We start from the raw sequence: 27,919 nt of genomic DNA on the forward strand, positions 1-27,919 counted from the left end.
GATGATTTAAATAGGTATTTCAGTCAAGCTGTTTTAAAGAAATTTGAATCAAGTAATGACAAATCACCTCAATTGAACCTTCATCAGCTCCAGAGCAAGCACAGGCACAGCGGCGCTCGCTCCTGGCCACGGCAAGGCGAGCGGCGAGTCCACGGCCCCAGTGCGGGAGTTGCCTCTCGCCAGCACCCGGTGGCGGCTGCCTGCCTGGCAAAAAGCTATTTACCGTGCCAGAAATGTTCTGCACAGAGGTGGTTTCCTTGCAGGATTCAAGTTGTGCATGTACAGTCTTTGTCAAATTCAAGACTATCACGAACAGAAGGCAAACGCTTGCTCTTACCCCTGCAGAGGCCCCCTGTGCAAAGCCAAATGGCCCAGAACTGCACCCCAAGAAAATAAAGCTAAGACAGACCTATTTCAGGTATTTTGTTATTAACATCCAGGCCCTGAGGGAGGTGCGGAGGTCTGGCAGTATCTAATCTGCCTCCTTAAGGTTTGTTGGGGGCCTCTCTGCCTTCACACTGCCTGTGCCCAACCATGTACCTCGCTGATTCAGCTCACGACCCACTGACTGCTCTTCCTTGGCTTCCTCCCTCATCTCTTCAGGCTTGTCCAGCAACCGCTTGCTTGACTCTGCCCATTGTCAGCCAACGCGCTCTGCTCTTCTTGTTTGGGAATGGTGGGACTGCACCCCTTGTCAGAGAGGACACTGGCTCTGCCTGCCTCGCTCCTACTTCGTCTTCCCTCGTGGAGTAGCCTTGCTGCTGAACGTCAAACTGTTCCTTACAGCATGCTCTCAGTAGTCTGTTTCATTTAAAGATGCTCAAACGATGTGGCTCTTCAAAAAGTTTTCAGGCATCTGAATATTTAGACCAAACTCTTAAGATTTTCAGCATCTTTTGAAGGAGAAAAGTCACTTTGGCAATGCTGCTGAAACTGAAATAGCAGAGGAAAGAAATCAAATAAAACCACCACTCTCTTTCACTCTTCCCATCTATTCATATCTCTCCCTCCCCATCACAACCATCTAGTAATGAGAGCTCGCTAATGGATCAGCTTACATATAGCACAACTCCCATCACTATCCTAGAAAATAATCAATCAAGCACTTAATTTTTAACATAAGAAATAAGCTGCCTAGAGACTGTTAATAGATAACTAAATAAACTAACAGTTGCATGTGGGATTCAAAACTAGAGCAAATCTTTATTCACCCTCTTCTTGAGTCTATTTTTCCAAAAAATCATGCTCAGACTGATGCTAAATCCCATACCTTCTGCAAGCTTGTTATCATCCCCTGTGTAGCTGGGTCTTGGTATGAAGAAATCGTATCACATGCAGCCACTTCCCCTTCCATATCCTGTGTCACTTGGCATTGTCCGAGACACTTGCAAGATCATGGCAAATACATAGCACAGGAGGTCTGGTGAGGGGAACATAGTCTAGCCAGAATACACTTTCATCTACAGAAGAACAGACTGTGCCCTCAAAACCAAGGCCCACCCTGAGGAGTTTGACACCTTATACAGAAAACTACAAATGAAGGTATTGCTCTCTGTGCAAGAGGTAGGTAGTTTCTTATATGAAAGCCTTGTATAATTGTCACAACCACCAAGCGATCAGTTAAAATGATATTAGAGTTCAATTGCCACAGCGAGTAGGTGGTCAGGGAAGTGAAGGCAATATGAAACTATGCTTTTGAAATACCAAGCCAGATGTTGCAGTAACTACTAAGAGATTATATATACGGACAAGTCTGCACTAGCAGAATGAAAGGCTTTGGTTACTGCAGAATTCAATCTACAAAAATATGTAGGAATACTTACATAAAGGATGCCACTCAAAGAACTTTATCAGTGAACTCCACCCTCACACATCCAACGGGATACTGAAGGACTGTGAATCCAGAAGCCCTTATTTTCCTTGAAAGCCTAATGGATGGACCCATCATGGCTTCATCTACATAGCAACTAGTTTGGCACAATGAGAACAGATTATATCACAGTGCCTGCTGAGGCTCTGCATCTACATTACAAGCCATTTGGGTACTTTACTTCAGGTAACATTTAGTCTGGTTCCTTGGACCAAACATTAAACCGGATTCAAAGCTGTCTTTGGTTCAGATCCTTTTGCCCCTATTGGAGCATATTTGGTGCACATCCAGAGCGTTTCCATTCAAAGGAGTTCAGCTGAACATCTATTGAAATTGGTGCACAAAGTGAATCAACACTCTGTAAGGGGGAAGGAAATATTGGCTTCAAAATCCACTACTGATCTGAATCAAAATGCTGCTCAATGAGCGCCAAATATGGTTTTGCTTTCTGGCCCAGAGAAAAAGAAAGGAACAGAGAGGACATCAAATATCACTGAAAAAACTTGCTTACTCGGACACATAGCTTGGTTATTTCTTTCAAAAAAACTTTAATCGAAATTCCATCTTTATGGCAAATGATACACAGTACGGTTATACAAATTGTTTGTGTTACCCTTAATGGAAGTTCTTGTTCAATCTAAAATCTGTATCTTGAACTGAAAGCAAGTATTTGTACACATTGGTATTAAAAAAATAAAAGGAACTTCTCTCTTTTGCATCTTACACTTCATAATTTCCCACTCTCTGGTTGTGGCAGAGAGGGAATAAAGTGAGCTTTTAGGTATTTCCAGGAAAATCCCGTTCCCACTAAGTTCAACTGTAAAATCCTCTTACAAAGGAGGACCAGAATGTTAGCTCACAGATACTACCCACACACCTTTCAGTATTACAGCACCACTTTTGGAAGCTATCACATTTTCCAAAATGCAGCCAAGTAAGCAGATTTTTTTTAAACTCCAAGAGAGAAAAAACTTATATCAACCAAAGAAAAGGCAAAAAGAGAGTTAAAGCAGGAGGACAGTCTAATCATGAGCAAATTCTTCAAAACATTCCATTTGTAAACGTCTTTATTTCCCACTTCTTTCCTTAGGACATCAAGGGCTCCATCTCTGAATTCCTCTGTTTTGAAACCACATACTCAGGTCAGAGCTCCACAATACTGGGAGTGTCGGTTTGAAGATTTTGATCCCTGGCCTGCAGTCTCAGGTGTGCCAATTGTTTGTGAGCCTGCACTGCAAACTGCACCACAAGCAGCAGCATTAGCACAAAAACAACAACAAAAAAGCCTAGGCAAGGGGACAGTAACATCGCACTGCCTCCAAAGCCCCTCAGCTCTAGAATTCCAGCCTGAAGACTCAGCTCTTATTAACGAAATCCTCAGACACAACACTGCCTCAACAGATCACTTAAACTCACTTCCACTGGTGACTTTTTTGTCAAGGTAAATGTAAATGAAAAACATTTGCAAATGAAACAAAGTACTGTAAAAGGAGTATAATTAGTAACAAAAAAACCCCACAAATTAAGATTATCGTCCAAGGACTTGAGCGTCTCAGATGCTGGCACCTTCATATTTTCAAATCAATTCAATCAGAGCAGAAAGTGGTCAGGATCTGAAAAGACTGGGGCCTGAGTTAATAGCACCAAATATTTTAAATCTGCCACAGGGGCAAACCAAATGCATAAATGTAGAATTAAGTGAGACTACAGTCTCCCTTTTACAGTAGCTACAAAGCATTGGTAGAGTGCTGCACAACAAGAAGGCACATAAACGGAACATTTCAAAACCCATCAGGATGGGCTTCGTCTCTCCTTATTTTAGACAGCTGCAAGGTAGCTAACCACATCTGAGCTAGTGCACCAAGCTCCCTTCACAGGGAGGCAGCAACAGGGCTGAAATCATCCAACCTGTTGTGGACATCTGTCTCAAGAGAAGATGAATCATTTCTCAGAAGTACTTATTAGAAGACACCTTTTGACCATAAACAGTGCCTAGGAGACTAGCTCAGATATTGACATCTGCATTGTAAGCATCTAAAGTAAGGTCAAATGAATTCCACTGTTAGTTAGCATAGTTATAAATGCTTCCAAACATAAAACCCATGATCAGAACATTTCAATGGCAACAGAATTCCCACTGTTATCAGTGTCTGCGATTTCTTTTTTTTATTTAATTTTTAAATGCAAGGGAAAAAAGACAGATTTCTATTAAAAATAATCAGTAGAGCTGCTAGCTAACTTGCTAAGGTAGTCTTTCAGCAGGCTTGTTGATGTTGCATTGAGACAAAATAACTTTTGTGAAATAGTAGACAGTGTGATACCATACGCTCTGTTCAACAAAATGAAAAACCCCACCAACTCAATAAGACATGATCCATCTGCTAAAAGCTAGAAAATTAAGTGATTTCTACATTATGGTCTAGTAGTAACAATAGCCTAAACAGGCCTAGTAATTATCTCACTTGTGGTTAGCACTTTAAAAGTGAATTTTAAATACCTTCTATTACTGGGGACAAATATAATGTCTCATAATTAATGCCAGCTAATATTTTCCCTACCACCTCTAGTAGGGAAATAAAAAGCCAGTCTATATTTATAGCTTCACATGTGCAAAAGTGCTGGTCACAACCTGGATTTGAAGGTCAATATACCCCTCAACTTACAGAGGTATCAGTAGGAACATTTTATAAAATAGACTGTTTGCTACCAACCCACAAGCGTGAAGCAGAGAAGTGGGAATGGAGAGAAGCAGTTCTTCAAAGAGAGACATAAGGTCAAAGTTCGCTCCTCACATACACTGCAAACATTGTTATTCTTTTGACATTGATTCATCAAAGCCTTTCCTTGAAAATTTCACCCTTCCATACACAGGCAACAACTCTACCAACGCCATCTGAGCGAGGGCAGCAATGGGCTCTTAGTGTTCCATTTTCCTGCCAACACGACGAGTGGAGACTAGGAACGGGGCAAGGACAGGAGGCTGGAGATGTACACAAGGGCTCCCCGCAGGGCTAGCAGCCACTTGGAGAACTCTGGTACTTTCCATGCCAAGGCAGACAAGAGAGCACACTTGAACCAGAACTGAAAGGTTTAAAGGCGACTGAAGCTCCTGGAGGGAGACGGTTTTGGCTACGTAGCGCCTTGCCACCCTGCTACGGTCCCATTCAACATAGACATTCAAAAGCCCAGTCTCCACTCATGTCCACAAAAGGAGAAAAACTGCCCTACAGATTCTCCCACTGCTTGAAAACCATCCATCTCTACTAGTCAGAAAGCACTAAAAATAGAGCAAGGTGCTGGAAGTCAAAGCCCTGGACAGGCAGCATGGTCTCATATCCTTGGCTTCTTCTGCAGACCTGCCCCTGCTACTGAGAATAGGCATAGAAACAAAGGGTTAAGGAAGACTTCTTTCTGCTGAAGCAACAAGGGATAGCAGCAGTAGTGTAGGGAGGTTCTGTCACTGGAGGAGTTTAAGTCTGTCTCACCATAATCACACTCAGAAGCTGCAGTATGGCAGTAGAGACACTTCATTCAACTCTCAAGACATATTAGGCCATGGGTCCCAGAAAGGCAGGAGGGTACAGCTTACATCACTCCACAACAGTATGCGGCCCACTGGCTGATCAACACAGCACCCACTTATTTCTTTAATATCCTAGGTTTAATTCTTCTAACATATTTTAGAACAAGGGAACCATATGTTTATGGTCAAAACAATAGAGTAAGCCCTTGTTACACCAACAGGGGCCTATTTTCTTTTTAAACAACCTTATCATTAAAAATATCAGAGGTTCAAACTGTTCATGCTTCTTAATTATATAAGCAAATAAAACTGTCCGAGTAGCATGAATTCTGCTTCTTCAAATCTTACGATTAGCTGGTCCTCAGTTTACAGAGGGTCTCTGTCTGAAAACAACCTGCATTGCCAAAGGACTGGCATTTCAGTGCTAATCACATAAACGTTTATATCCAAGAAGCTAACAGCTAGACTAATACTCGTAATGGCTCAATGCCACAGAACACTGGTCACAGCTTTGCTCTTCCTTCATCCCAGGACAGGCCTGGAGTGAAAGACCATTAACTGAGGTGCTGCGGTACTTTTGCCCTGAACTACTTCAGGTCCCAAGGTCAGAAATGTTATGTGGTGACCAGCCAGGGGAAACAAAATCCCCTCCTGTCCCAAGACTAACCTGGACATCTGTCCTGGTGTTGACAGTGAAAAGAGTGTTGCCCTAAAAAGGTTTTTCACTCTACAAAACTAACACTACTTAGAAGTGGATTCAGACAGTCCTGAGGCATCCAAATGCCTGCCAAAACAAGCAATTTAGATGGATTATGGGTGCATACTCCAGACCCACTGCAAGTGTCAGAAATCCAACAGATGGATTTCAGCTTCAGACTACGGGATCTAAACCTGAAAAAAGCACACAGCTTTCAACACAAGGGGTAGCCTGCTCTCCTCTCGGGCATCTACCATATAATTTACTCCCAATTTATCATCTCAGTTCTAAATGACAGCATCAATTAAGTTAGGCCAGTTCTACCTACATAGCTCCATAGGTATCCCCCAAAAACCACAGCACTGTGACACAGCAAAAAACACAGAGCACATCTATAAAACTTCTGGAGAGCAAGTCTGACTTCCTAAGTTTACTCAACCAGAGAAAGCCCTTTTAATAATAATTAAAAAAAAAAAAAAAAGATGAGCCAACACGTTCCAACATGCCCTGTTGATGGCTCCTAGACTTGAAACCTAGAGAGTCGGTTTCAACTGAGCACATTCCTCAGCATCGCCCAAGCAAGATTCTTTCTTTCGTTTTATGCTCTCCAAACACAGGGCTTTCCTGAAGATAATGAACGTGTTCTTCTAGAAAGTGTAAACAAATCTTGGGAGATCTACTATCATAGCTAAGCATTCATAGGAAGCCTCTGGCAGGAAAAACAAAACAAAACCTTATCCTTATGTTCTAAAAAAATATATGTTATTTTAAAAAGCATTAGAAGTCACTTGATCTTCAAAACCTATATGAAAAGATCACTGTCAGAAGAGACAACTGGTGACTGTGCTGGCTATACTGTACCATAAGCATAAACAAAGCAAATAATTGTACACTTGACCCGGAAAGCTGAAATCAATGTAATCATGATGAAACCACACACAAAGAAATTCTTGCAAAATAGACAGAAGCCAATTTCCCTGCAAAGCAGATAGAAGCCAAATTATATAAAAGCTTTGTAAGTTTTTTCAGTGCATACTGGGCTCCTGCTAAGTCCCATTAGAATTAGGCAAGATGAGGTCTCTCCATATCTCATAGGATCAGGCCCTTATTTCCCTACTTCCTACACACACAAAAAAAAAAAAAAAACAAAAACGTCAAGTTCTCCTCAGGTTAACGTCAGTGAGACTACCATTCTGTAAGTACGCAACAGAGAGAAGAGTTCGATCAAACAGTTCCTTTTCTTTACATTGTCACCAAGGCAAAGTTTGTTTCCTGTATAATCCAACAGTGTTCTCCCAGATTGCCCATCACAGCTGTTGATTAGTGAAGAAGGCTTTTGTCTCCCTGCAGACAGGATTTACACAGAGCGGACAGCAGAGGGTTAACTGCTTAGAGCAGATTTCATTCGACTGGATATGTGAATAGACCAAGTCTGCCAGAGCCTGAAAGACAGTTAATTAAAAACTGGAAGTGAGCAAAACTACTCGCATAAAATTAAGAAAACGCATTAGTACGTGTTACAGACTAGTGAGATTGCCAAATTGTGAATCCGTCAGACTGCATTCTGCTTTTTAAGCACCATCTCCCTATATTTCAGTGGAAAACCCCATTTTAGAACTGCATTGGCATAGCATCTGAAAAGAAACATATCGTTAAAACGTGACAAGTGAATAGAAAACTGTTTTTCTTTGGCAAAGCAAACTTCTAAACTAGACTTTTAAAAACTGCAGTAAAAGAAAACTTTGTGGTTTACAGATTGTTCTGAAACTCAGAACCATTCAAAAATCTGTGAAGACACCCATAATCCAGTAGGAAACATACAATTGCAAACTTCAACTATTGCAACAAACAACATACCTTGGAGAACAGAGGATTTCCATTAAGAGATTCTGCTCTTCTGATGTTCTCAACTCCACACTGAATCAAACACAAGAAAGAAGAGAAAAGTTAAGTCTGCTAGAACCTTCATTAGCTATCTTTCAAAATCTTCTCTTTGTATTACTCAGAATTTGTCCCAAAATAACTGAATTAAATTCGATATCCTGTTTTTCAATAAAGCGACAATAAGGCAAAATTTCACTTTGCTGCCAAATATCCAATGCTTCCTTTTTAGTTAGCATAGTAGCAGCTTAGAGAGTTCAATCTCTCAAGAAAATTTCCCATCTCTTTTGTGCTGCTAAAAACTCCTTTGAGTCCAGCCAGTTGAGATTAATTCCGAGTTTACAGAAAAAGAAAACTTGCCCCAAATCACATAGCAAAGAGTAACTACAAAGCAAAACTTCAAAAGATTAAAAAAAAAAAAAATTCCTTTGAGAGTACCACTATCCAAGCAATTACAAAAACTCTAAAATATTTACCTCATTTGCTAAAACTTGGGCATACTCAATATCCAGCTCATAAAGTGTTTCAATGTGATCACTTGTAAAAGCTATCGGGACTAACAACATGTTCTTCTTTCCTCTTTGACACAGTCCTTTAATGGTTTCATCTGTCTGTGGACCAAGCCAAGGCATTGGCCCAACCTGTTAGAAAGGGAGAAAAAGAGATAAAATAAATCATTCTTAAATTTTTTAAAAAATTAATAATTTTCTTAAGTAGGTCAACACAGACTAGATTATTCAACAACATCAAGTACGTCTATTTTTGACAACATCTCTCCCTTTATCTATTACATCTTGATGAAAACACACAGTCCTTCTGTTTAAGTCTCCCCAAAAACAGTGTGTGGACTAGCTTTAAAAGAGATTCTTGTATCCAAATGAATTAAAATTGTTTTCAGTTCAGTACAAACCTAATCACTACTGCACAGGTTTTACCTGTCTGTTAAAGCAGTAAGCATTTTCAGGATGCAACAAACTCTTCTCATCCCTTTACTATCCGTGAAGTACTTGGTGCTGACATACCATAACATGCAACTTTAGAACAAAACAACGGCACGTTAGGCATAATGCCCCTGAGATATAAGCTGCTTGCACTACATAATTCTGGTGAAACTAATGTTTCTTGGTGTTTGCAGTAGTAATAAGAACAAAGTGATGGAAGCAGTCTTCCTCAGGAATATTGACATCTGTTTGGATTAGCTTCCTATCATTGAGGATATCTATTTCACAGCGACAACTTCTGCAAATATTGCTCAGAGATCCTCAAAAAGCAACACAGAAATCCAGTGGGTGCTTGATTCTTCTCTCTGACAGACAAAGAAAAATGCTTATCTGAATAACATGAGATCAAAGATTTTCTAGCAGTCACATCAAAAATCTAGTTTAAAATGATGCAAAATCTCTCTTAAAAAGCAAGAATCTGTGGATAAAGAGTATCTGAAAAAGCCAAACACGAGCAAAAGATGAAGGCTCTACTATAGCAGAAATACTCCTGCAAACAGTAAAAAAGGCCCTGAGGTTATGGACAAAGTTGGAAGAAAAGATCATAAACTGTAATAGCTGAAGAGCTATATAGGGACGGAAGGCTTTATATTTTTTTCTTGAGCACATACCTTGGACTGCCACACAAGCCGGTAAGGATTGGAATAGTTCAGCCTCTCCATGACTCCTTGGACAGTAGCTCCCACTTCTTGAGGATATGGATCACCGCGGTTCACTACCTTCAACACAAAGACACCAGCCCTTTTAATTCCACAGGAACATATTTGTGCAAAGTCCATCTAAAGACTAAGATGCATTTGCTACTCTTAAAAAGAGGGGAGAAAGAAACCAAACAAAAACCCTACAGGCAAAGACAAAATAATCATTTACCTAGGAAAACACAGCATTTACCTACAACACAATGACATTATAAAGGTTATAACGTCTTTTGGCATCCTGAGATCACTTCAGCTGTTCTAAAGAGTGGTTGCTTAGTCTGTAGGACACGGACTGCTTCTCACCACTATTTTAGCAAGCCCAACGTGCAAAGGCCTGGAACCTCTAAGTTTATATGCGCACAAGTAAATCAAATGCAAGACCTTAAAGTCAAGTGTAAATACAGACAAACTGTTAGAAGAGCGCTTGGCCCGTTTTCAACCCATGCTGCTAAACCTCTTCTAAATAATCCCAAATCACGGTCTGGCAGTTAGGCTAGGCCACGAACCATTCCCATCAGGCAGTCTGCAAGTGGTAATCCTGCACTGATAGGAAGGTTGTTTCATATCGCAGACATGGGTCAGTCCCCACCTCTGGCTTCAGAGACAGAGCACACTAGGTATTCATAACTAACAGCGCAGAGGCAGCCCAGGAGCCGGCAAGACAAGTGATGCTGAGCATCTGCCTTTGCCGCTAAGCACTAGATGGCAGCAGGGCCTCGCAAATGGTGCCAACCAGGGACAGGCCCAGGGCACCACCCACACCCTGGCCTCGACCTGCAGGCACCACCGCCAGCGTGGGACCGCAGAATCCAGCCTGCGCTACTTCTGACAGAGAGCGTCCCCGAGTTCTCTGCTCCCCTCTGAAGTACTCTAACAGTAAGGACTCCCCACACCGGCTTTCCTATTTCTGTTCTCCGAATTAGCTATTCCAGTCTCTCCCCAAAATAAGTGGAAGTTACTACATACCCAGAGTACATCCCAGAGTGTCTGGGCAGTTACAACTGTACCTTTTTAAAGTAACGCACAAACACATAAGAGTTTAAATCAGGGGCTAAAAAGAAATAGAGTAAAATTCCATTAAAATCAGTTGCCTTTTTTCCCCCCAGTGCAGCAGTGAGCTTCTGGTCATACTGTTTGCTTCACACAGCAAACAGCCTGGGGAAATGACCGTCTGAAAAGGTGAAGCACATTACACGTGATTTGACTGAACCCTGAGTAGGGTGTATCAAGTGCTTGACTCATCACAGAAGAAAAACGGCATTCCTACCCAACAACACTTATAATGAAGCTGCTTCACATCTACTCTTCCTCCTGCACATGATGGATACATTCTTCAACCTTCATACATACATACTGTTACCTTTTGGTATCAGGATTGTATTTCTGAACAACGATTAGAAGCCATTTTGCTGAAGCTGTTGGTTACTGGCAGTGGAACGTTCAGGTCATTTAGTGCAACCTTGCAAAGATTTTATTTCCATTCCTTCAGGAAAAATAATATTACTACTTCGTAGAGAGAAAACATCAAATTTTCCCCATCTATTATCATCCAGGTTTGAGCTTACAAACATGCGATACTATAAAAGCAGCCATACTGAATTCAACCAGAGATCCACCTAACCCAGCATCCTATCTTCAACAGCAGCCAACAGTACAGATCCGAGTAAGCACGCAGGAAAGTAACAACAGCTCACAAGCCTAGTCTTCAACTCTGGGTCAGGCCTTCAGCTCCAACTCACGGATTCATCTTTTGTTTGTCTGGCACTTCTACAACAGTGGTAGACAACAAGGTACGACACCAAGGTATAACTGATCCTGTGGCATGCAAGCTGCACAACCTTCCAATCTGCTAAGCCTAAGTGACTCTGGTCTAGTAATTTCAGAAGCAACCTGATGCAACTCACAGACATTGGGAGCGAGTGAGCCGAGAAAAGGATAACAACATCTTTTCTTTTGTCAGGTGGAAACAAATCCAGTTCCTTCTGTACATGTTCAGCAAAGCACTGTTAAGAAAAAAAGAGCAAAGATCTGAATCAGGAAATGCTAAAAAGTTAATATGCACTCAGAAATGACTCAAGCATCTTCTGTGTTCTAGGTTGCCTTCAGAACTTCAAAATTCTCATTTCAGTATGCGTGGGGGAAGGCTGAGAGACGGCATGCACGTTGTTCGGGATGTAATCACACAGAGTGCCCAGTCTCAACACCACCAAATGCCCCTGTGAACTTTCAATCAATGAAAATGGCTTTTAGATGCTGGTAAGAAACTGAAAGAATATAGCCAATTCAAACAAACTCTCCTTTATTCCTTCCAAAGGACGGTTCCCTGACCAGGCAGGCCACATGAATGCAACTGCTTGGGCAAGGGGAGAGAAAGTGAACGGGGCAGAGAGAACCATCCTTTTTAAGAGCCCCATTACACTTAAACTGGATTAAAGCAAATATGTAAACATTGCCTCAGAGAAGAACCTGCTATGTGAAAGGTGTCCCTTCATGGATTGTTGAGACAAGTTCAAGAGAAGAACTTTATTCAGAGACCTCTACCCTGATCTCAGCTCACAGGATAACATTGGAGACAGACAACCTCTGTCAACCAACACCTAAAAACATTCTTAGTGCTACACAAAAAAAGTAATAGAACACTTCTGACCGCACACTCCCACCAGGAGCGCTTGAACTGAGAACTGTAATACTGCTTAAACACAGCTAGGCTGAGGGGATGTACAGACAGAAAAGCAGCGGCCATCAGTGCTTACATATGGTGCTACAGTAACAGGAAGTAGCTGTCTGTGTGGTCTTTTCTTAGATATTTTACAGTGAAAAATGGGGCAGAAACATTACAAAAATTAAAATTTAATTTCCATTTCAATTTTATAATCAGGGACTGAGCCAGCCATCCACTTACAGCCTCCCTTGGGCTTAAGGAGAGATGCACTGGTTGGCTTATCAAAAAAAAAACGTGCACGTGTACCCACTCTGTCTAATGGAAACCATCATGTTGTAGATTCTGCAAATATATCAAGGGTTGCTAAACTCTGCTGAGGTGTTTCACTCTGGGTATGAGGAGTGCTTACTAACAAAGACAAATCCCACATCACACTCAATCAGCTTGTCAGGGGAACTTCACGTACTGCAGGCAGTTCCATTTTTCTTTCCTCCAGTTGTTCTTATAGTCTGTTCAGTACACCACAAAAATTGCAAAATCCAAGCCAGAGAACAAGCATTGAGCTCTCCAGCAAAGACAAAAAAATGACATTTTATCTGAAAATGAAGGAGCAAGAGGGTTTCTCTTAATCACTCCTGCCACAGCCACTGCTGTGACTAGAACTACACACCTCTCTGCTGACACATGAGAATCTGACAAAGGGATATGATGTGTACCTGTATCAACTACAGACCTGCTTCAAGCAAGAGGCTGGACTAATGACCTCCAGAGGTCCCTTCCAGTCAACACTGCTATGACAATATGATTTTATGTTTTTAAAACAAGAGGTACAGGGTGCTCACTTTCTCACATCATTGCATCAGAACGTCTGGCATGAAATAATCATCCATCTTTTATAATTTCAGATATAGTACACAAGACATGTTTCATTACTGCATATCAAAACGTACCCTCAAATTGAAGCACTCTATTTTTGCCTTTTTTTTTTTTTTAAAACGAAATCATAGTCTAAATCACAAAACAAGTTCATCTCCTTTTAGGATATTCTATAGCTAAAAGCCTTTTAAGTCTTGTAAGAAACTAAGACTTGACATAAAAAAGTGATTCCTCAGAACGTTTTGGTTGTATAAAATTATATGGTGTTTTTACTGGTAGCAAACGTTTCTAAAAAGAAAACTCAAGTGTCCGTATTTGCTTTATGAGAGTTTTTTTTTGTTGTTTTAAAGCCAGCTGGCAATGCAAAGATACCAACATTAACCAAGCTAAGAAAAGCCCAGGAAATGTCAATTTGATGACACAGACAGAACGATATGATAGTTGTAAATGAGTACATCTGTCTCCTGAATGCTGAAGCATACACACAGTACGTGCAGAAGAACTGTGACTTTCTTTTTGCAGATGAAACAGTGACTTTAAAAGGATATTTCACGGTACCACAACTGTCCCTGGACAACTCCATATCAAAACTGTTCTGTTTACATGTCTCATTCTGACTGCCAACTTCAAAGACTTCCATACAAACCTATACCTGAATAAGAAGGGGATGTGTGGGCCATCGGTCAATTATACTCCACTTCATCTTTGGCTTCTCCCCCTTTTTATTATAGTAGCGATAAATAGCATTTAAACTGCTTCCTGAAACACAGAGAATTAAGAACATAAATTCATCCAAGGCATTAATAACCTGTCAGATGAAAACAATTCTGTAGCAAACTATTTCAATATTTTTAAATGCTACATATTGAAAAAAACAACTGTAAATCAGAACTGAAAACATCAGAAGGGAACAATTATCTCATAAAGCCCAAATAATGCAAAAGCCAAGAATAACTTGCTAAGCCATTCTTTGATTAAAGCACAGTTTTTGCTGTAGTTTCCAAGGAGAGCTTACTCAGTTGTGTTCCTGGGCCTTCCGTTTATATTTTATCTTACAATAACAACGCTAACATAAAGCTATCCTTAGTTAAAAGTCTCTATCAAAAATTAGGCATTATAATAGAATACAGAAAACTGAGTCGGCGATGAAGCTAACAGGAAAGGGCACTTCGAGGAACACAGGATAGACTTGCATTCACACACTGCATGAGGCTCCCTGGTTTTGGCTCACCGATATGTGGCTACATTCACCTGTCTGCTGTTCACATTCTGCTCCCGCATACGCTCTCACCTGTGGTAGAGCAGCTGTATTGTGGATACTGCGTGAAGGCAACAGCCCTTTCAATCCCATCTTTCTCCATCTCTTCAATTGCCTCTTCTGTCAGAGGGTGGACATACCGGAAACCAATGTAGTATTTGTGAGGTGCTGTCAACCAAAGCATAGGAAAAGAAATTGCAGATGAAAAACATCTACTGAGAAGTCTTATTTTAACATCACCTTTCAGTACCCATGAGTCATCTCTACTCAGAAGCATGCCCCATCAGTCAAAATGCTAAACAAAAATTCTACCAACTGCTGAAGTCTTGACCCCTTCTCTCACCAACAAGTACAAAGGACAAAACTAGACAGACCTAAAGTGCTGAAATAAACCTGTTGATACTTCTCCGGCTATTTTTTCTAAACTGCTGTCATATAAAAACATCTTTCATTGGCTAAGTATTTTGCTGTTAACTTACTCTGCTGTTAGGAGAATTTACAAGTGATTTACACTATTATTTGTTTCTGCAGGAATCATCACATTTCTGGTTTTGCTTAGCTTAGTAATAGCATAGTTTTCAGACTGCAGAGAGTTCTGACATTTTACTAGACAAGTTCTGATTTAAAAGTGTATTGGTAGAATTGTGTTAAAGATGTTAAATCAACACTATTACGTTGTAATATAGACCACAGCTACATAAGCGTTGTAGTCTTCCTGGCAGCACAGATCAACCTACTTAGTCAAATCAAAAAAGGCAGAGGGAGGATGTTTCAAGTACAACAAAATAACTAAAATGCCAAAACTTCTAAGGGAAATGAGGCTTTCTTCTTTCTGCTGTACATTTTTGGTAAAATGAAGGAAATTCTTTAAACAGATTGTACATTCTGGGAAGTTTTATTTACCTAAACTTTCAAGTGTAATTAGGCTGCAATTTTGTGAGCCAACCCTGAAACATTCAGCTCTACAGGGATCATCTTGAGAGGGTCACTTTTCAAAGAGGAAAAGACCCTGTACCTTATAGATATTAGCTTCCTATAAGGCATTTCAAGAAAATGAGCTAACTTTATTCCTTTCAAGCTGTAAGCGCCATTGGAGAAGTCATCAAAACAGTACAACTTCAGCGCACAAAGGAGGCCATGTGACGAGGGCCTCAGTCATGACACTGCAGAGGGCTCTTAGACAGAATTACCTCGGATACCAACCATTTGTTCAACACACCCTCCTTTCTCTGCCCTCAAACTCCAACTCCAAACACCCGGCTTCCTTGCCTTCCCCCCCCCACCACTCTATCTTTTCCTTCATCCTTCTATTTACATACAAAATTTATATTTCATTACTTTCTATTCCTTGCCTCTAGTTAACTCCACTATAAAACAAAGCTAAAAACAGCACAATGTGGAACCGTCATTTGATGCAACTGCTCTGGTCAGTCTCCTTGCGAGAGAAGATGCCTTCCCCCACTCTGGATAAGCCTGGTCCGTTTGCACATAAGCCCCTAAGGACAGGGATCGTTGTTTGGGGCAGGAGATTACTAGTCCCAAATAAGGGACACATGTTCTTTCATTTCTGGTTTGTTTCTGTTTCTCCACAGAAGTCTTCGTGCACGTAAACACTTTAGTTTGGAAGCAATACTATTTTCCTCCAAGGACAATGCTTCATGCTCTTGTTTTCCAGCTCTACTCTTTTGGTTAATCAGCCTATAGGGTTTTCTTTGGTGAGGGCGGGGGGGGGGGGGGGGAAGGTGGGGGAGCTTTTTAATAGGGGACAGAGGTTCCTAGGAGAACAAAAACAAAGTTTCTTTTTTTTAGGGTTTCTGGGTCACTAGTTCTGAAATAACATTTAACAGGTTTCTGAAGGAAGCAGATGTGCTCGTTTGGTCTCCAGTCTATACTTTTATGCGGGATTTGGAAAGCAGGTTTAGCTGGCCCCAGTTCTCTGCAGGAGGCAAGAGAGCTCACTGCTGGGAGCAGTCGCAAATAATGACCCAACTTCAGCAGCCCTGGGGGCAGCAACCTCATTAACATTTTTAAATGACATCAAAAAAAAATTGACTAACCAGAGGGAAGACAGTATGGCTCTAACCTGGGAAGGGACATACTGGGAAAAACTCTGAGCAACTAGGGAACTTCTTGGTGTATTCTCACTGTATTATGTTTCATCTTGGAGCACAGGCAGCAAAGGAGAGATTTTCACGTGGGCATATGCATATACGATTTACAGGTGCAGTCAGAATCAGGACTACTCAGATTAAATGACAGCTCCTTCCACCAAGAGAAGACAGTTGCCAATCAAAGTAAACAACGTGGCCTCAGGTCTTTCGTTCTTCTGACAGCTAGAAGGGAATCTCAACTGAAATATGACTTGTAAGAAATACTAAGAACAGTTTGCTTTCTTTATTGTTTTAACTATATTTTAAGAAGGCACATTTATCATTAAAATTGCTAAATATTAGCCTACTCAATACTACCATAAGAAAAACAACACAATAGAAATGGATTTTTGTATCATCATACCTGTATGATTTATTCAAACAGACTACTGGGCCTACCCAATCCTATTCATTAAGGAAGGCAGAATTCTGTTCATTTTTCAGACAGCTGCCTGTAACAATAAAGCTTCATTTTGAAATTGTGTTGTTCCCACCCAGATGATGTGGGTGACGCTGTTTATTTACTACTCGATATTGGTCCCAGTGTCAAAGTGGGACATGTCAAACAGGTAAATAAATCAATTTACTGACTTGCGATATTCAAGAGGGAATTTTACGGGTGGTTATTGATACTGTCTAAAATAAAGTCTTCAGCAACTGTAAATACATAACCAACTGAAAACTCTACCACCCTACAAAGTTAAAATCCAGATCAGGAAAATGAAAGCATGCAAAGTATTTCTTCTTCACCATGCATCTCATGTGTTACCACCACAACCTGCAGGTTATGCATTAACAGTACTTGTCATCAGTGCCCCCACACAAAGTGTTCAAGGTGAGTACACAATAATCCAAAATATATAGCTCAATCTAGAAGTACATTTAGCTGTTTCAAGCTATTCTGAAGCAACACAGTACTTGATGTCACTGCAAAATTACTTGAATTGCTGAAGAAAGTGATTAGCACATTCAAATTTTAAGACTGCAGCTACTGCTAGGTGATAAAGCAGGTCTTTGAACAACGTTATCAGGCCAGATGTAAGAACGGCAACAGCAGATAGAGCCAGATATGACTTCAGAAAAACGGTCACCAAACAAAAGCAAGTTGGAGCGGCACTCTGAGAAAAAGCAGATAACACTTCTTAAGTTTTATCTTCAGAACCTGCTGCAAGCCTGACCCTTCAGAGGCTACTTTTACTAAAAACACTACTGGTTTTGATGCCATAACAGGGCACAGTTTCAGCTCCAGGCTTTGACTGTACTTTCAAGGACTGCAGCTGGAATTAGCTGGAATTAAACTGCACAGTAGCATCTGTGGGGGACAGGAGGGGAGAGGGAAAGGAATATGACCTAAATGAACAAATCTGTGACAGCTGTGTTTGGAATGAATGAAAGGAAGAATTTTGGCCCTAGTCTTCAAAGACTGCTATTTTTCCACCTCTTCCAGACCCTTCTACCAACCTTCTATCTCTAATCCTTTCCTACACAAGTCTGAAGTAGGTCCTACAAAGAATTACAATATAGCTGGGAATCAAAGAACGTGCATTGTCAGACACACAGGGGGATTCCCTGACATGCCAATATTGCATCAGCAAAAGACTGCAAGGCCACAGAAACTGAAGGGAAAAGAATGCTTGCAGCAACCACCAGCGTAAAGCTGCTGAGCTGAAGAGAACGGAGATCTCCCTCCTTTGGCTTCTCTTACTTCAGCATCTTACTTCTACTAAAAATTTTTAGTGCTCATACTGGAGTGGCAGGATGAGAAATACCTGAAGCAAACACGTTGGTGAGGAACTCAATGGGCAGCTTAGTGGTCTTGTTAATTCCTTTACTCACAGAGGCAGCTTGTTGCGACAAGAACAAAAAGCATAATGCAGAGAAACAACTCACGAGAACAAAGGTGACCCCCACGTAGCTCACTTCAGACAGAACAACCATCACATCATTGTTTCTCCTGGCTTCTGTCAAAACAGCGATGGTTCATTGTCTTTTTAGCCTATACCGTGACAGCATGAGAGGCAAGTGACAGAAGACTGCCACTATCCTTGAGCTGCTATGTGGATGTGGAAGTTTGATTCCTAGAGCTGCCGCTTTATTTATTAATATCATGGTTTTAATGTCACACGGCAAGAAACCGAGGCACAAAAGGTAACAGACACAAATAGTCTATCACTTTCAGAAAAAGACAGAAGAGGAACCAAGATTTCTAGTTCTTCACAGCTGCTAACTGAGCATGAGACAATACCAACTGAAGTCTAATTCAGCTAACAACCCAGCTGAAAGTAGTTTTGCTAAAGTGGTGCAAATTCTGCTGTAAATACATTTGAATACATTTAACCCGAGTTAAAAATGGCTTATGTACGAATTTGGTATGAAGTTTTAGGAGGGAGGGATTAAACATGCCTGAATCACAGCAGATTAACATCAGGTGAGTGATACAACTGCCTATGTTTGCACACTTAGCCCATTCCAATTACGAGATAAAACACACATTAACTTAAGCCCTCAGTAAAAGGGCTTTTCCACAAGAATCTGCATGGGTTTTCCATTATACCAGTGCTACCCAAGTACCTAAGCACAGGATAACCCATAGAAGTCTCGCACCTCTTTGCTGTGAGAGAGCCCAGGTTCAAAGAGATTGAGCGAATTTGATAGAGCGGATGGAAATTTTATTCACCTTTCAAGCTCACTCACAGCCAAGGAAGAACTAGCAAAGACAGTATCTACTTCCACCCAAACCAAACCATTTGGCCTTATCTCCAGCTCGTGCCCTTGGGTGGGGCCAACAGCTATTACTCAACCCAGCCCTGCAGTTTCAACTATGAAATAGTATCTTTTCTTCCCACTGACATCCTCTTCAGTCCTGCAGTCAGGCCTAATTGGTGTTACATCTTTTATTCCTTATTAAGGGTTACAAATTCAGTCAAAGTTTCAAGAACTCTGGATACACACAGGCAATAGCTGCAGAAGGACATTTTAAAGGAATGAAAACAGATCTGGGGCCTGGGAGAATATCTGAGGCTCCTGACACCCTCCCACGCGTAACGTTACCTATCGTTCAGGCTCACGCTGACATAACAAAGCCAAATACGAAGGGCTTTAGAGAATTAAGTTCTGGCATCAGAGCTGTCTTATGTAAGACAGTCACTGCACAATCTCCCAGCTGAGCTAGTCCCATACTGGGAAATGCACTCTCAGGATGAAACTACAGGGGTAGGAATTACTGCACTGTCCTCTGAGCCCTGACCGTTGAATATTGCAATTTTGTGGCCGCTGTCCTTGAGCAGTTCTGGAGTTAGCTACAAGAAACAGCCACGAGGCGGCGGCCAGGCATTTCACAGAGGGATGGAATCTCCTGCTGTAGAAACTCAATAGCCTCAGTGCGCAGAACACAAGCAACCAAGAAACCCTAGATAAACAGAATTTTAATGTGTGCATGCATGTGCACATATGCGTGCACTCACACAGGCTCAGAGATCAGCATTCTCCCACCCTACCTCCTCACAGTCAAGAAAACTGCAGAACTACAACTACATGAGATTATCCTGCCAACGGCCTCAAAGCTCCATCTCCTTGTATAATGTAGTCATGTAGGTTTCTTCCTAGGAGAGAGACAGGGTACCTTTAGAGGGTAAGTTTCCCTCCTCCGCCTTCCGCCACCTCTGACAATGATCCTAGGATATGCTGAATCAATCTCTCAATATGCCCTACTCTCACTCGATGAGAGAGGGACCAGGGACCATCAGTTTATGCCAGATACCTAGCTTCTTAATGACTGAAGATATGCATGATGAAACATGCCAAAAGTGTCTAAGAGTGGACATACCCAGGTCAGCTTTTAAACCAGTTACCTCAGGCACAGATGGAGGAGGCATCAGGACCACAGCACGAACTGCATCCAGCCTGAGAAGGTGGGTAAACGTTTCATTGTTGGTTGGATTGTGGTGCTACTCTGTCGCTGCAGGTTCAGTGAGTACGGACAGCAATCTACTGTGCAAAATTAAACCTATTCTCCCATGCAGTCACAGAAATGACCGCAGCACAAAAACATATTCGCAGGCACAGGAACCCCGTGCCTTGCATATGCTGACTTTTTAAAGAGCAAGAACTTTTGCAATATTTTTACTGTGGTTTCTAAGCAGAACACAAAACACTGCTCACACTCGCAATAACAGCAAGAAGCAAAAGCTACTTTAGAAACATACATTTCCAACACATCAGACAAAACAAGCTTTTGATAAGAACAGTGGAATAAAGCAGTACCAGTGTGAGGAGACATTCTGTCCAACAGTTTCACCATGCCTTCTCCCTGCACCGCCGTCCACTTTTTGATTGGTGATCCGCCTCCAATCCTGCTGTATTGTTCCTGGATTCTCGGGGTGCGGCGTTTAGCAATGAATGGTGCTAATTTACTAAAGCATTCAAAAGCCACACCTGTTAGTACCATAACCCCAGTCGTCTCCCTCCTCCCCAAAGGTGGAGTGGGGTCTCTTTAGGAATCCCTCTAAGCTATAGCAGACTAGTAACTAGAACTGTCATTAATTGCATGGCTTGTTCAATGCTGTATTCCATCCCGCTTCTCAAATTTGCTAGTTGACAGTAAACCACAGTTTGCATTTAGAAGTTAAGATAACAATCTTGGCATTCCAACACTTCCCACTATATCCAACACTTCCCACAGAATTACAACACTTTCTTGTGCTAATTGGTCCCAAGACAATTAAAACAGATCGTCACTCTTAAGAAATGTTGAAATACATAACAGTTCTTAAAGTCTGAGCATACAGCTAAAACAGCAACACTTAGCACTGACCCTAACACAGAAGTTCCCACTGTTTCTTACTTTTGTGCTGGAAGCGTCATTAGATCTCTGTCCAAGAAGAGACGGAGTAAGAAATCATGCACATCATCCAGCCTTTCTGGACCTCCCATGTTTAACATCAAGATTCCCGTTTTAGGTTTCCTACAGAAACAAAACAGACATTTCAAATCCTAGTGACGTACTGCTTTTTTAAAATTGCAAGATAATCAGCTTATCCTCCTGCATTTGTCTTCTGCAGAAGTAGCACTCTATTTAAAAGTTAACCCTGTTTAAGCAAAAATATGAACTACAGGCATGAATAGGCAGTGAACAGTAAGAGCAATCATCTTGAAACACTGAGCTTAATTGGAAGTATACTGAGAAAATTAGCTTGCAGCTGAACACTAAGGGAAGTTATAAAATAAGGTCCAAGGAACCATCTCAGTTGAACTCCAGCTGTAATTTTAAACTAAACTAAACAGCTGTTTCCTTAGAAAATAGATGAGCTACTCACATTGGGGTTTTTTCCATCTTTACTTTAGAAAGACATCTTATCTCCTGAGGCCATGAAAGAAGTGAAGAGCCTTTCTACATATAAAATAAGTTCAGCTTCCTCCCTGCCCCCACAATGGGTTTTCTATGTGCAGGTCTGACACACTGTTCAAAGGGGAAAAGTGGGTCAAAGCCAGGCATAAATGGCCAGCAGACTATGAATGGGAATGGGGAAAATCCCTGACGAAATAAGTCTGCCAGTTATATTTTCAACACATGCTGCCTCCCAACTGAAAAGAGATGCCAAGAAAGAGTAAAGGACGTGCCAGAGAGCAGCAGTGCACAACAGAACTACATCTACCTTCTACCAGCACAGAGTCCATCACAAGCCCTGCATCAGGGGCTCATGAATAGGCGAAAACACATGTGGGAGACAGACAGATTTAAATGGAGATTTCCAAGAACTGTTTCACTTGCCATTCTGAAAGCAAGTCAGATGCTTAGGTCGTATACACATTCTACAGCCCAAGAGAAAATGGCAGGAGAAAGACAAAGTTCTACCTAACGAAATAAAATTTAAACAGCAACAAGTTATGTGCTGTAACATCCAACCCTGAAAGTAGATTCCACGACTAGGGACAATGTGCCTTTAGAAATGTTGGGGCACACTGAGAAACTTGATCCAGAAAACAAATTAGACCAGGACCTGAGACTGAGCCAACAATGCTAAATGGCAGGGTGCTCAGTATCATCTCTTTCCTGCATTAAACATGCCAAGTGCTGGGGGCACATAAGCACTTCTGTCCAGACAGGGCTCCAAGTCCCGTCCAAAGAACACCCTTCTTTTTGACAAGAACTCAGCAAGACTAACTTCCCTCTCACTACAGCAGATGGTGGTACCACCTCTTTATATAAAAAGCTGCTAGTCAGAACTCTCACCCAGGAGGTGGAGATTAAAAAACAAAACAAAACAAAGCAAAAAAAAACAAAACACATTTCCACAACCTGAAGGATTCCAGTTGCCAAGATTTCTCACCTCCAGAGAGTGTCACACCTATTTGGAAAGTCAGGGATGCACTGGGGAACTTTGACATTCTCCTGTTAAAGCTAGAAGTCCGATGAATGAAAGGAGGACTCAAAGGAGCCTAAGCCTATCTTAGTGACCAGGAACCTGTTTCCATTCCCTCCTGCCTAGAGGGTTTATTAAGAAGTTGCTGAACAAAAACCAGGAAGCAGAAACCCAAATAATAATAGAAAAAGAACAAACAATAGAGTATTATTTCTGCACTTCTTCCAGCCCATGTCATGGGCCAGTGCCTCGTTTCATTCCACAGAGAACAAGTAAGACAATCCTTGCCTCATAGAACTTAGAAGTGTGAAACATAGAACATAGAAGAACATAGAAGTGTGAAAAACAAGAGGCTCAGCGAATACAGCCAGCTAGATAATGCCCCCCCCCCAAAAAAAAAAAACCACACCCCACAACCCTAACCTTAGGCCAATCCCCATGACTGCTGTGTTTTATAACATAACCACTTTTGCTACGTAAGTAAAGCAGCATACCATATCAGAGAGAGACAGAGGGCAATTAAATAAAGTCACACCCACCCACACCTCATTGCAAACTTACCGCGCTTCTGGCTGAATTTGAGGTTTTGTGCTTTTTGTTGCTGTGGCTGCAGCTGCAGCTGCCTGACTTCTCCATCGCACTGGGACCCTCATTTGACTGCTGCTTTGTACAACTAGAGGAAAGATAACAATTCTTTGTTAATCTTGCACCAGGCTGAGGGCTCTCTTCACCAGACACACACTAGTCCCTCAACAGCTACAGAAATACGCTTGGCAGTGTCGCGCTATTTGGCATTTCCTCCCTTAAACTCCAGGTCCTCGAATCAAAACATTTCATAAAATTGCAAGGTTTTGTCTCTTTTTAAATACAGTGTACATTAATAGCCTTTTTAGGTTATTGCCTAGTATCTAAAAGAAACAAGTCCTGGGTTTTTTTCTTTCACTTCCCCTAAAGCTTCATTAATTTTTAAACTCCAACGACGAGTTTAAAACATCTGGTGACAACACAACAGAAACTACCTAGGGCTAACAGCACTAGGGAAAGAAGTATGCCAAGCTACATAATTTATCATGGTACAGATGTACCTAAGCTAGCTCTAAACAGGCTAAGTATATCTACACCACTTCTTGGTTAGACATTCATTAATCTGGGGTCTTCGGTAAACTGTTAGCAACGTAAGGCAGCACTGTGGGCCGCACACAGTTCCTTAGTTTGACCCTACGTTGAGTACATCAAGCAGCAATTCCAGAATCCATCTACCCACGGATGTAGGGAGCCTTCTTTCTCATTACTTGAACTAGACTTTTTCTGTTACTCCTGGACTCCAGCCTCAGCCAAAACATGGCCCAAAAATGGACGATGCTTTGCTTCACACACATGCTTTGAAAAAGCACACTGTAAGCAGTGTTTTGGTCCTCTTCAGAAGTTTATAGTCATTACATCATATTTTTAAGTGCAACAACAGTGTGAATCGTCCAAGATGAAAAGCCTTGTCAAATTCTGCATCTCAGGCTCCTCAGCAGTACGTTGGTGCGATTCCCTCCTTAGACTGTAGGAGTTCCAGCAGCCATTGAGCCCCAGTATTATTGCATGGGAATCCACAGGGATCCCGCTGAGATCTTCTTACAGTTCACAGTCCTCTAATAAGATGCTAAAAAGATGCTGAACACCCTCAAGACCTGCTGAAATCACTGAAAGTGGAAAGCATCTTGAAAACACAGCTTCTTATTTGGGATAAGCTGTGTGTACTTGTGGAATTATGTATGTGTAGTGATATAAAAGGCTGCAATCTCAGCAACTTCATGCAACTTAAGCATGGCTGCTGCCAGAAAGATTCTTTTCCTCTTCAAACGTTTATGTTCTTCTTCCAGTTCTTAAGATCATCAATGCTTCAAAAATAATGCTATAAACAAAAATTACACAGAACTGCAGAAAGAAGCTTCAATGGTAGCACTGATCTTGCACAAACCTCACCTTTAGTTACGTAAAACAAATGCTGTACAGTATTTGTGTGCAATGCATCTTTCTACCTGCATCATAAAACACATGCAACAAAACGCACAGGACATGCAACAAGGATGATTCCATCTTGGTGGAACATTGATCAAAGGGTTTTTATAAATTTTAAGATTAGCATAATCGTTTTATCCTCTGGAACCAAGACCCAATAACATTCTTCTCCCACATATACCCTCATTTCGACTGATTTCAGTACGTCTCCAAGCCGGTGCAGGTACAGCAATGCCTCTTTACGAGCAACACAACATTAAGTTACTTTGCTGTTGAAGCAGTAACTGAAAAAATGAGTTATATTCACCAAACAGTAAGGAAAAAAGCTCCCATTTTAAGGAGTACCTAAAAGTGACTGCACATTCTAAATCGCACTATATGTTTGTATTATGTATATTAACAGCATAAAGATAGCTGTGAAATTTACTTAAGACTACATTTGTTATTCATGTTTTGTTACAGTACCTGTTTAAGACCGGGGGTTCTTAAACAAGGATGACTCTTACATAAAACATTTAAAAAAAAAAAAACTTAAAATCCTGATACGAAGTTTAAAATACCAAGTAAGATACCAGCAAAACACAAGTTTCTTACCAAGGCAAAAAAAAAAAAATCCCAAAGCCTCACAGTCCACTTCATTTAGATGAAAAACAATCATTATACCTTTCCCTTCTCACCTGCTTTTTTCCAAGTCTCTAAAGAACAGTTTGTAAAACGCGATTGCTAAGCCACGTTATTAAGAATCCCTTTTAGACTTAAACAGGCACCAGAGTCTTCTCAGATTTATTTGCCAAAACGCACACGCTACCTTTACCCGCCCGAATACGCGGCGCCCCTGGAGACAGACTCCCTGTGGCCCCCTCAGCTTGGAAGAGGACTTGGGCTGCGGGAAGGCGGCTGAAGCACCTGCCTGGCCACCCTTTGCGGGGGGAAGACGTTCTCCGTATTGCACTTTTCAAAGAATAAAAAGCACGGTGGGGATGTCCCGAGGCCCCTTCTACAGTACGACTGAAGTTTCAGCCACTGGTCGCTTACTGCTTGGGCGAGAAACGAAGAGAAGAGACCTCGCGGCTCACAAAACACGCTGCTAGCGACACAGACGCCGTCCAGGGCAGCTCCGGGTCACTCAGTTGCGACACGCACCAAAACGCCTGGTTAATCCAGGAGACTTTTTTTTTTTTTTTAACGCGGGACCCAAAAAAGGAGCCACCTTGCTTCCCTGTCGGGTCACAGGTCTCCAGTCAGCTGAGCGAGACACCCGCGCCGGAGCCTGCGGGACGGCCGGGCGCCTCCGGGTCCCGCTCCCGCCGCGCTCCTGCTCCTCCCGGGCCGAGCCGAGCCGAGCCGAGCCGAGCCGGGCCGGGCCGGGCCGGGGGGGGCGGGGAGCGCCGGCCCCGCCGCGGCTGATCGCGTTATGCAAAGGCGCTTCCCTGGCGGAGCCCGTTGTGTAACGCGGTCCCGGCGGCGGCGGCGGCGGCCCCTGCTCTCCTCTCCTCAGCGCTCCCCCCCCCCCCCCGCGGGCTGCCTGCCGCAGACGGCCGCTGCCCCAGCCCCCCGGCCCGGTTCGGTTCGGCTCGGCCCGGCCCCGGACACGCCGCGGCAGACTCACCGCGACCCGCCACGCGCCCGGCGGCGGCGGCAGCAGCCATGTTGGCGGCAGCGCGGTACATTCCCTCAGGCGGCGGCGGCGGTGGTGATGGCGGGGGGGCCGAGGGCAGCGCGGGGCTCACCACCGCCTCAGCCGCCGCCCCCCGGTCCCTCCCCGCCGGGCGGACATGCGCTCGCCGGGCCCGCCGCGAGGGGCCGGCCGCAGGCGGGGCGCCACCCCCGCTCCGCCCGCTGCTCCGCCGGCGGGGGCGGGTCCTGCCCGGGCGGCCGTCGCGGCGGGGTGACCCCGTCCCCGTCCCCGACCCCGGCCCCGGCCCCGTCCCCGTCTCCGGCCCCGCGCGGCGGGAGTGGGGCGCCTGCCGGCCGCGCGCGAGGAACGGCTCTAACGGCCCCAACGGGCGCTGGGCGGGAAGGGAGAGAGCGGCGCCAGCGGGGGCGGGGAGGGGTGTAACGGCCCCAACGGGCGCCGTTAACCCCGGGGCGGGGGGAGGGGTGTAACAGCTCCAACGGGCGCCGTCAGCCCGGGGTGGGGAGGGGTGTAACGGCCCCAACGGGCACCGTTAGCCCGGGGGGAAGGGGAGGTGTAACAGCTCCAACGGGCGCCGTTAGCCCGCGGGGGGGAGGGGTGTAACGGCCCCAACGGGCACCGTTAGCCCGGGGGGGGGAGGGGTGTAACGGCCCCAACGGGCGCCGTCAGCCCGGGGTGGGGAGGGGTGTAACGGCCCCAACGGGCGCCGTCAGCCCGCGGGGGGGAGGGGTGTAACGGCCCCAACAGGCGCCGTCAGCCCGCGGGGGGGAGGGGTGTAACGGCCCCAACGGGCGCCGTCAGCCCGGGGTGGGGAGGGTGTAACGGCCCCAACGGGCGCCGTTAGCAAAGCCGCGTGGGAGAGGTGTGATGGGCTCAGCGCGCGGGTTCGCTGCAGCCCGCTAGCGCAGCAGGTCTCCACAAGAAAGCGCAGGCTGCCCTGCGCGGCCAGAGGCGCGCGGCACGCCGCCGCCAGGCGAAGTACCTTCTGCCGGAGCTGTGCTGCGGGACCCTGACATCTCTCATAAACCCGCCCTGTAATTTGGCCCGTTACTTGACCCAGTATCTTCATGCCTTTTCTCCTTCCCTCCTTGGGTACTGTTGAGGCCGGGTCAGTAAGCTCGCAGCTGCTCGCATCAGCTGTTTTCTTTCCCGATAAGGAAGCGTAGCTTCTCTTTTTTTGCTCTTTTTTAACTATGGGGCACTACCCACCGTTCAGCCCTTGCGCTCAGCCCTGCTATTGCAAGTGCTTTCAGTATCGGAGGATATTCGTCACCGACGCTTGTACTTTGACTTCC

General features: G+C 43.5%; 1 protein-coding gene across 4 annotated transcripts; it reads right to left on the bottom strand.

Annotated features, from left to right (window-relative positions):
• Positions 1-2,394: 2,394 nt before the first annotated feature.
• Positions 2,395-27,919, bottom strand: LOC138060868 (ferrochelatase, mitochondrial). 4 transcript variants are annotated; one of them, XM_068925028.1, is made up of 11 exons: positions 27,834-27,919; positions 23,540-23,651; positions 21,460-21,579; positions 20,880-21,028; positions 14,500-14,634; positions 13,861-13,967; positions 11,575-11,673; positions 9,584-9,691; positions 8,448-8,612; positions 7,948-8,007; positions 2,395-7,532 (listed from the first exon to the last, which is right to left on the bottom strand). In XM_068925028.1, exons 2-11 carry the CDS (start codon positions 23,629-23,631, stop codon positions 7,398-7,400), a joined length of 1,170 nt encoding a protein of 389 aa, XP_068781129.1. In that variant the 5' UTR covers positions 23,632-23,651; positions 27,834-27,919; the 3' UTR covers positions 2,395-7,397. The 4 variants fall into 4 exon arrangements, with proteins under 4 accessions (XP_068781129.1, XP_068781130.1, XP_068781127.1 ...); XM_068925029.1 differs by having other exon boundaries at positions 27,696-27,855; XM_068925026.1 differs by lacking the exon at positions 27,834-27,919 and adding an exon at positions 27,607-27,743.

The sequence above is a fragment of the Struthio camelus genome, chromosome W (assembly GCF_040807025.1).
Source record: "Struthio camelus isolate bStrCam1 chromosome W, bStrCam1.hap1, whole genome shotgun sequence".
Lineage (NCBI taxonomy): Eukaryota > Metazoa > Chordata > Aves > Struthioniformes > Struthionidae > Struthio > Struthio camelus.

What these genes read in the sequence shown, in the direction of transcription:
- LOC138060868 (XM_068925025.1), bottom strand. Translation starts at nt 26,658, where the DNA reads ATGTACCGCGCTGCCGCCAACATGGCTGCTGCCGCCGCCGCCGGGCGC. An exon ending in ATACAGCTGCTCTACCACAG is followed by an intron (nt 13,968 to 14,499) that starts GTGAGAGCGTAT and finishes TCTGTGTTTCAG; the next exon opens with GAAGCAGTTTAAATGCTATT. An exon ending in CCCAAGTTTTAGCAAATGAG is followed by an intron (nt 8,008 to 8,447) that starts GTAAATATTTTA and finishes TGTTTGATTCAG; the next exon opens with TGTGGAGTTGAGAACATCAG.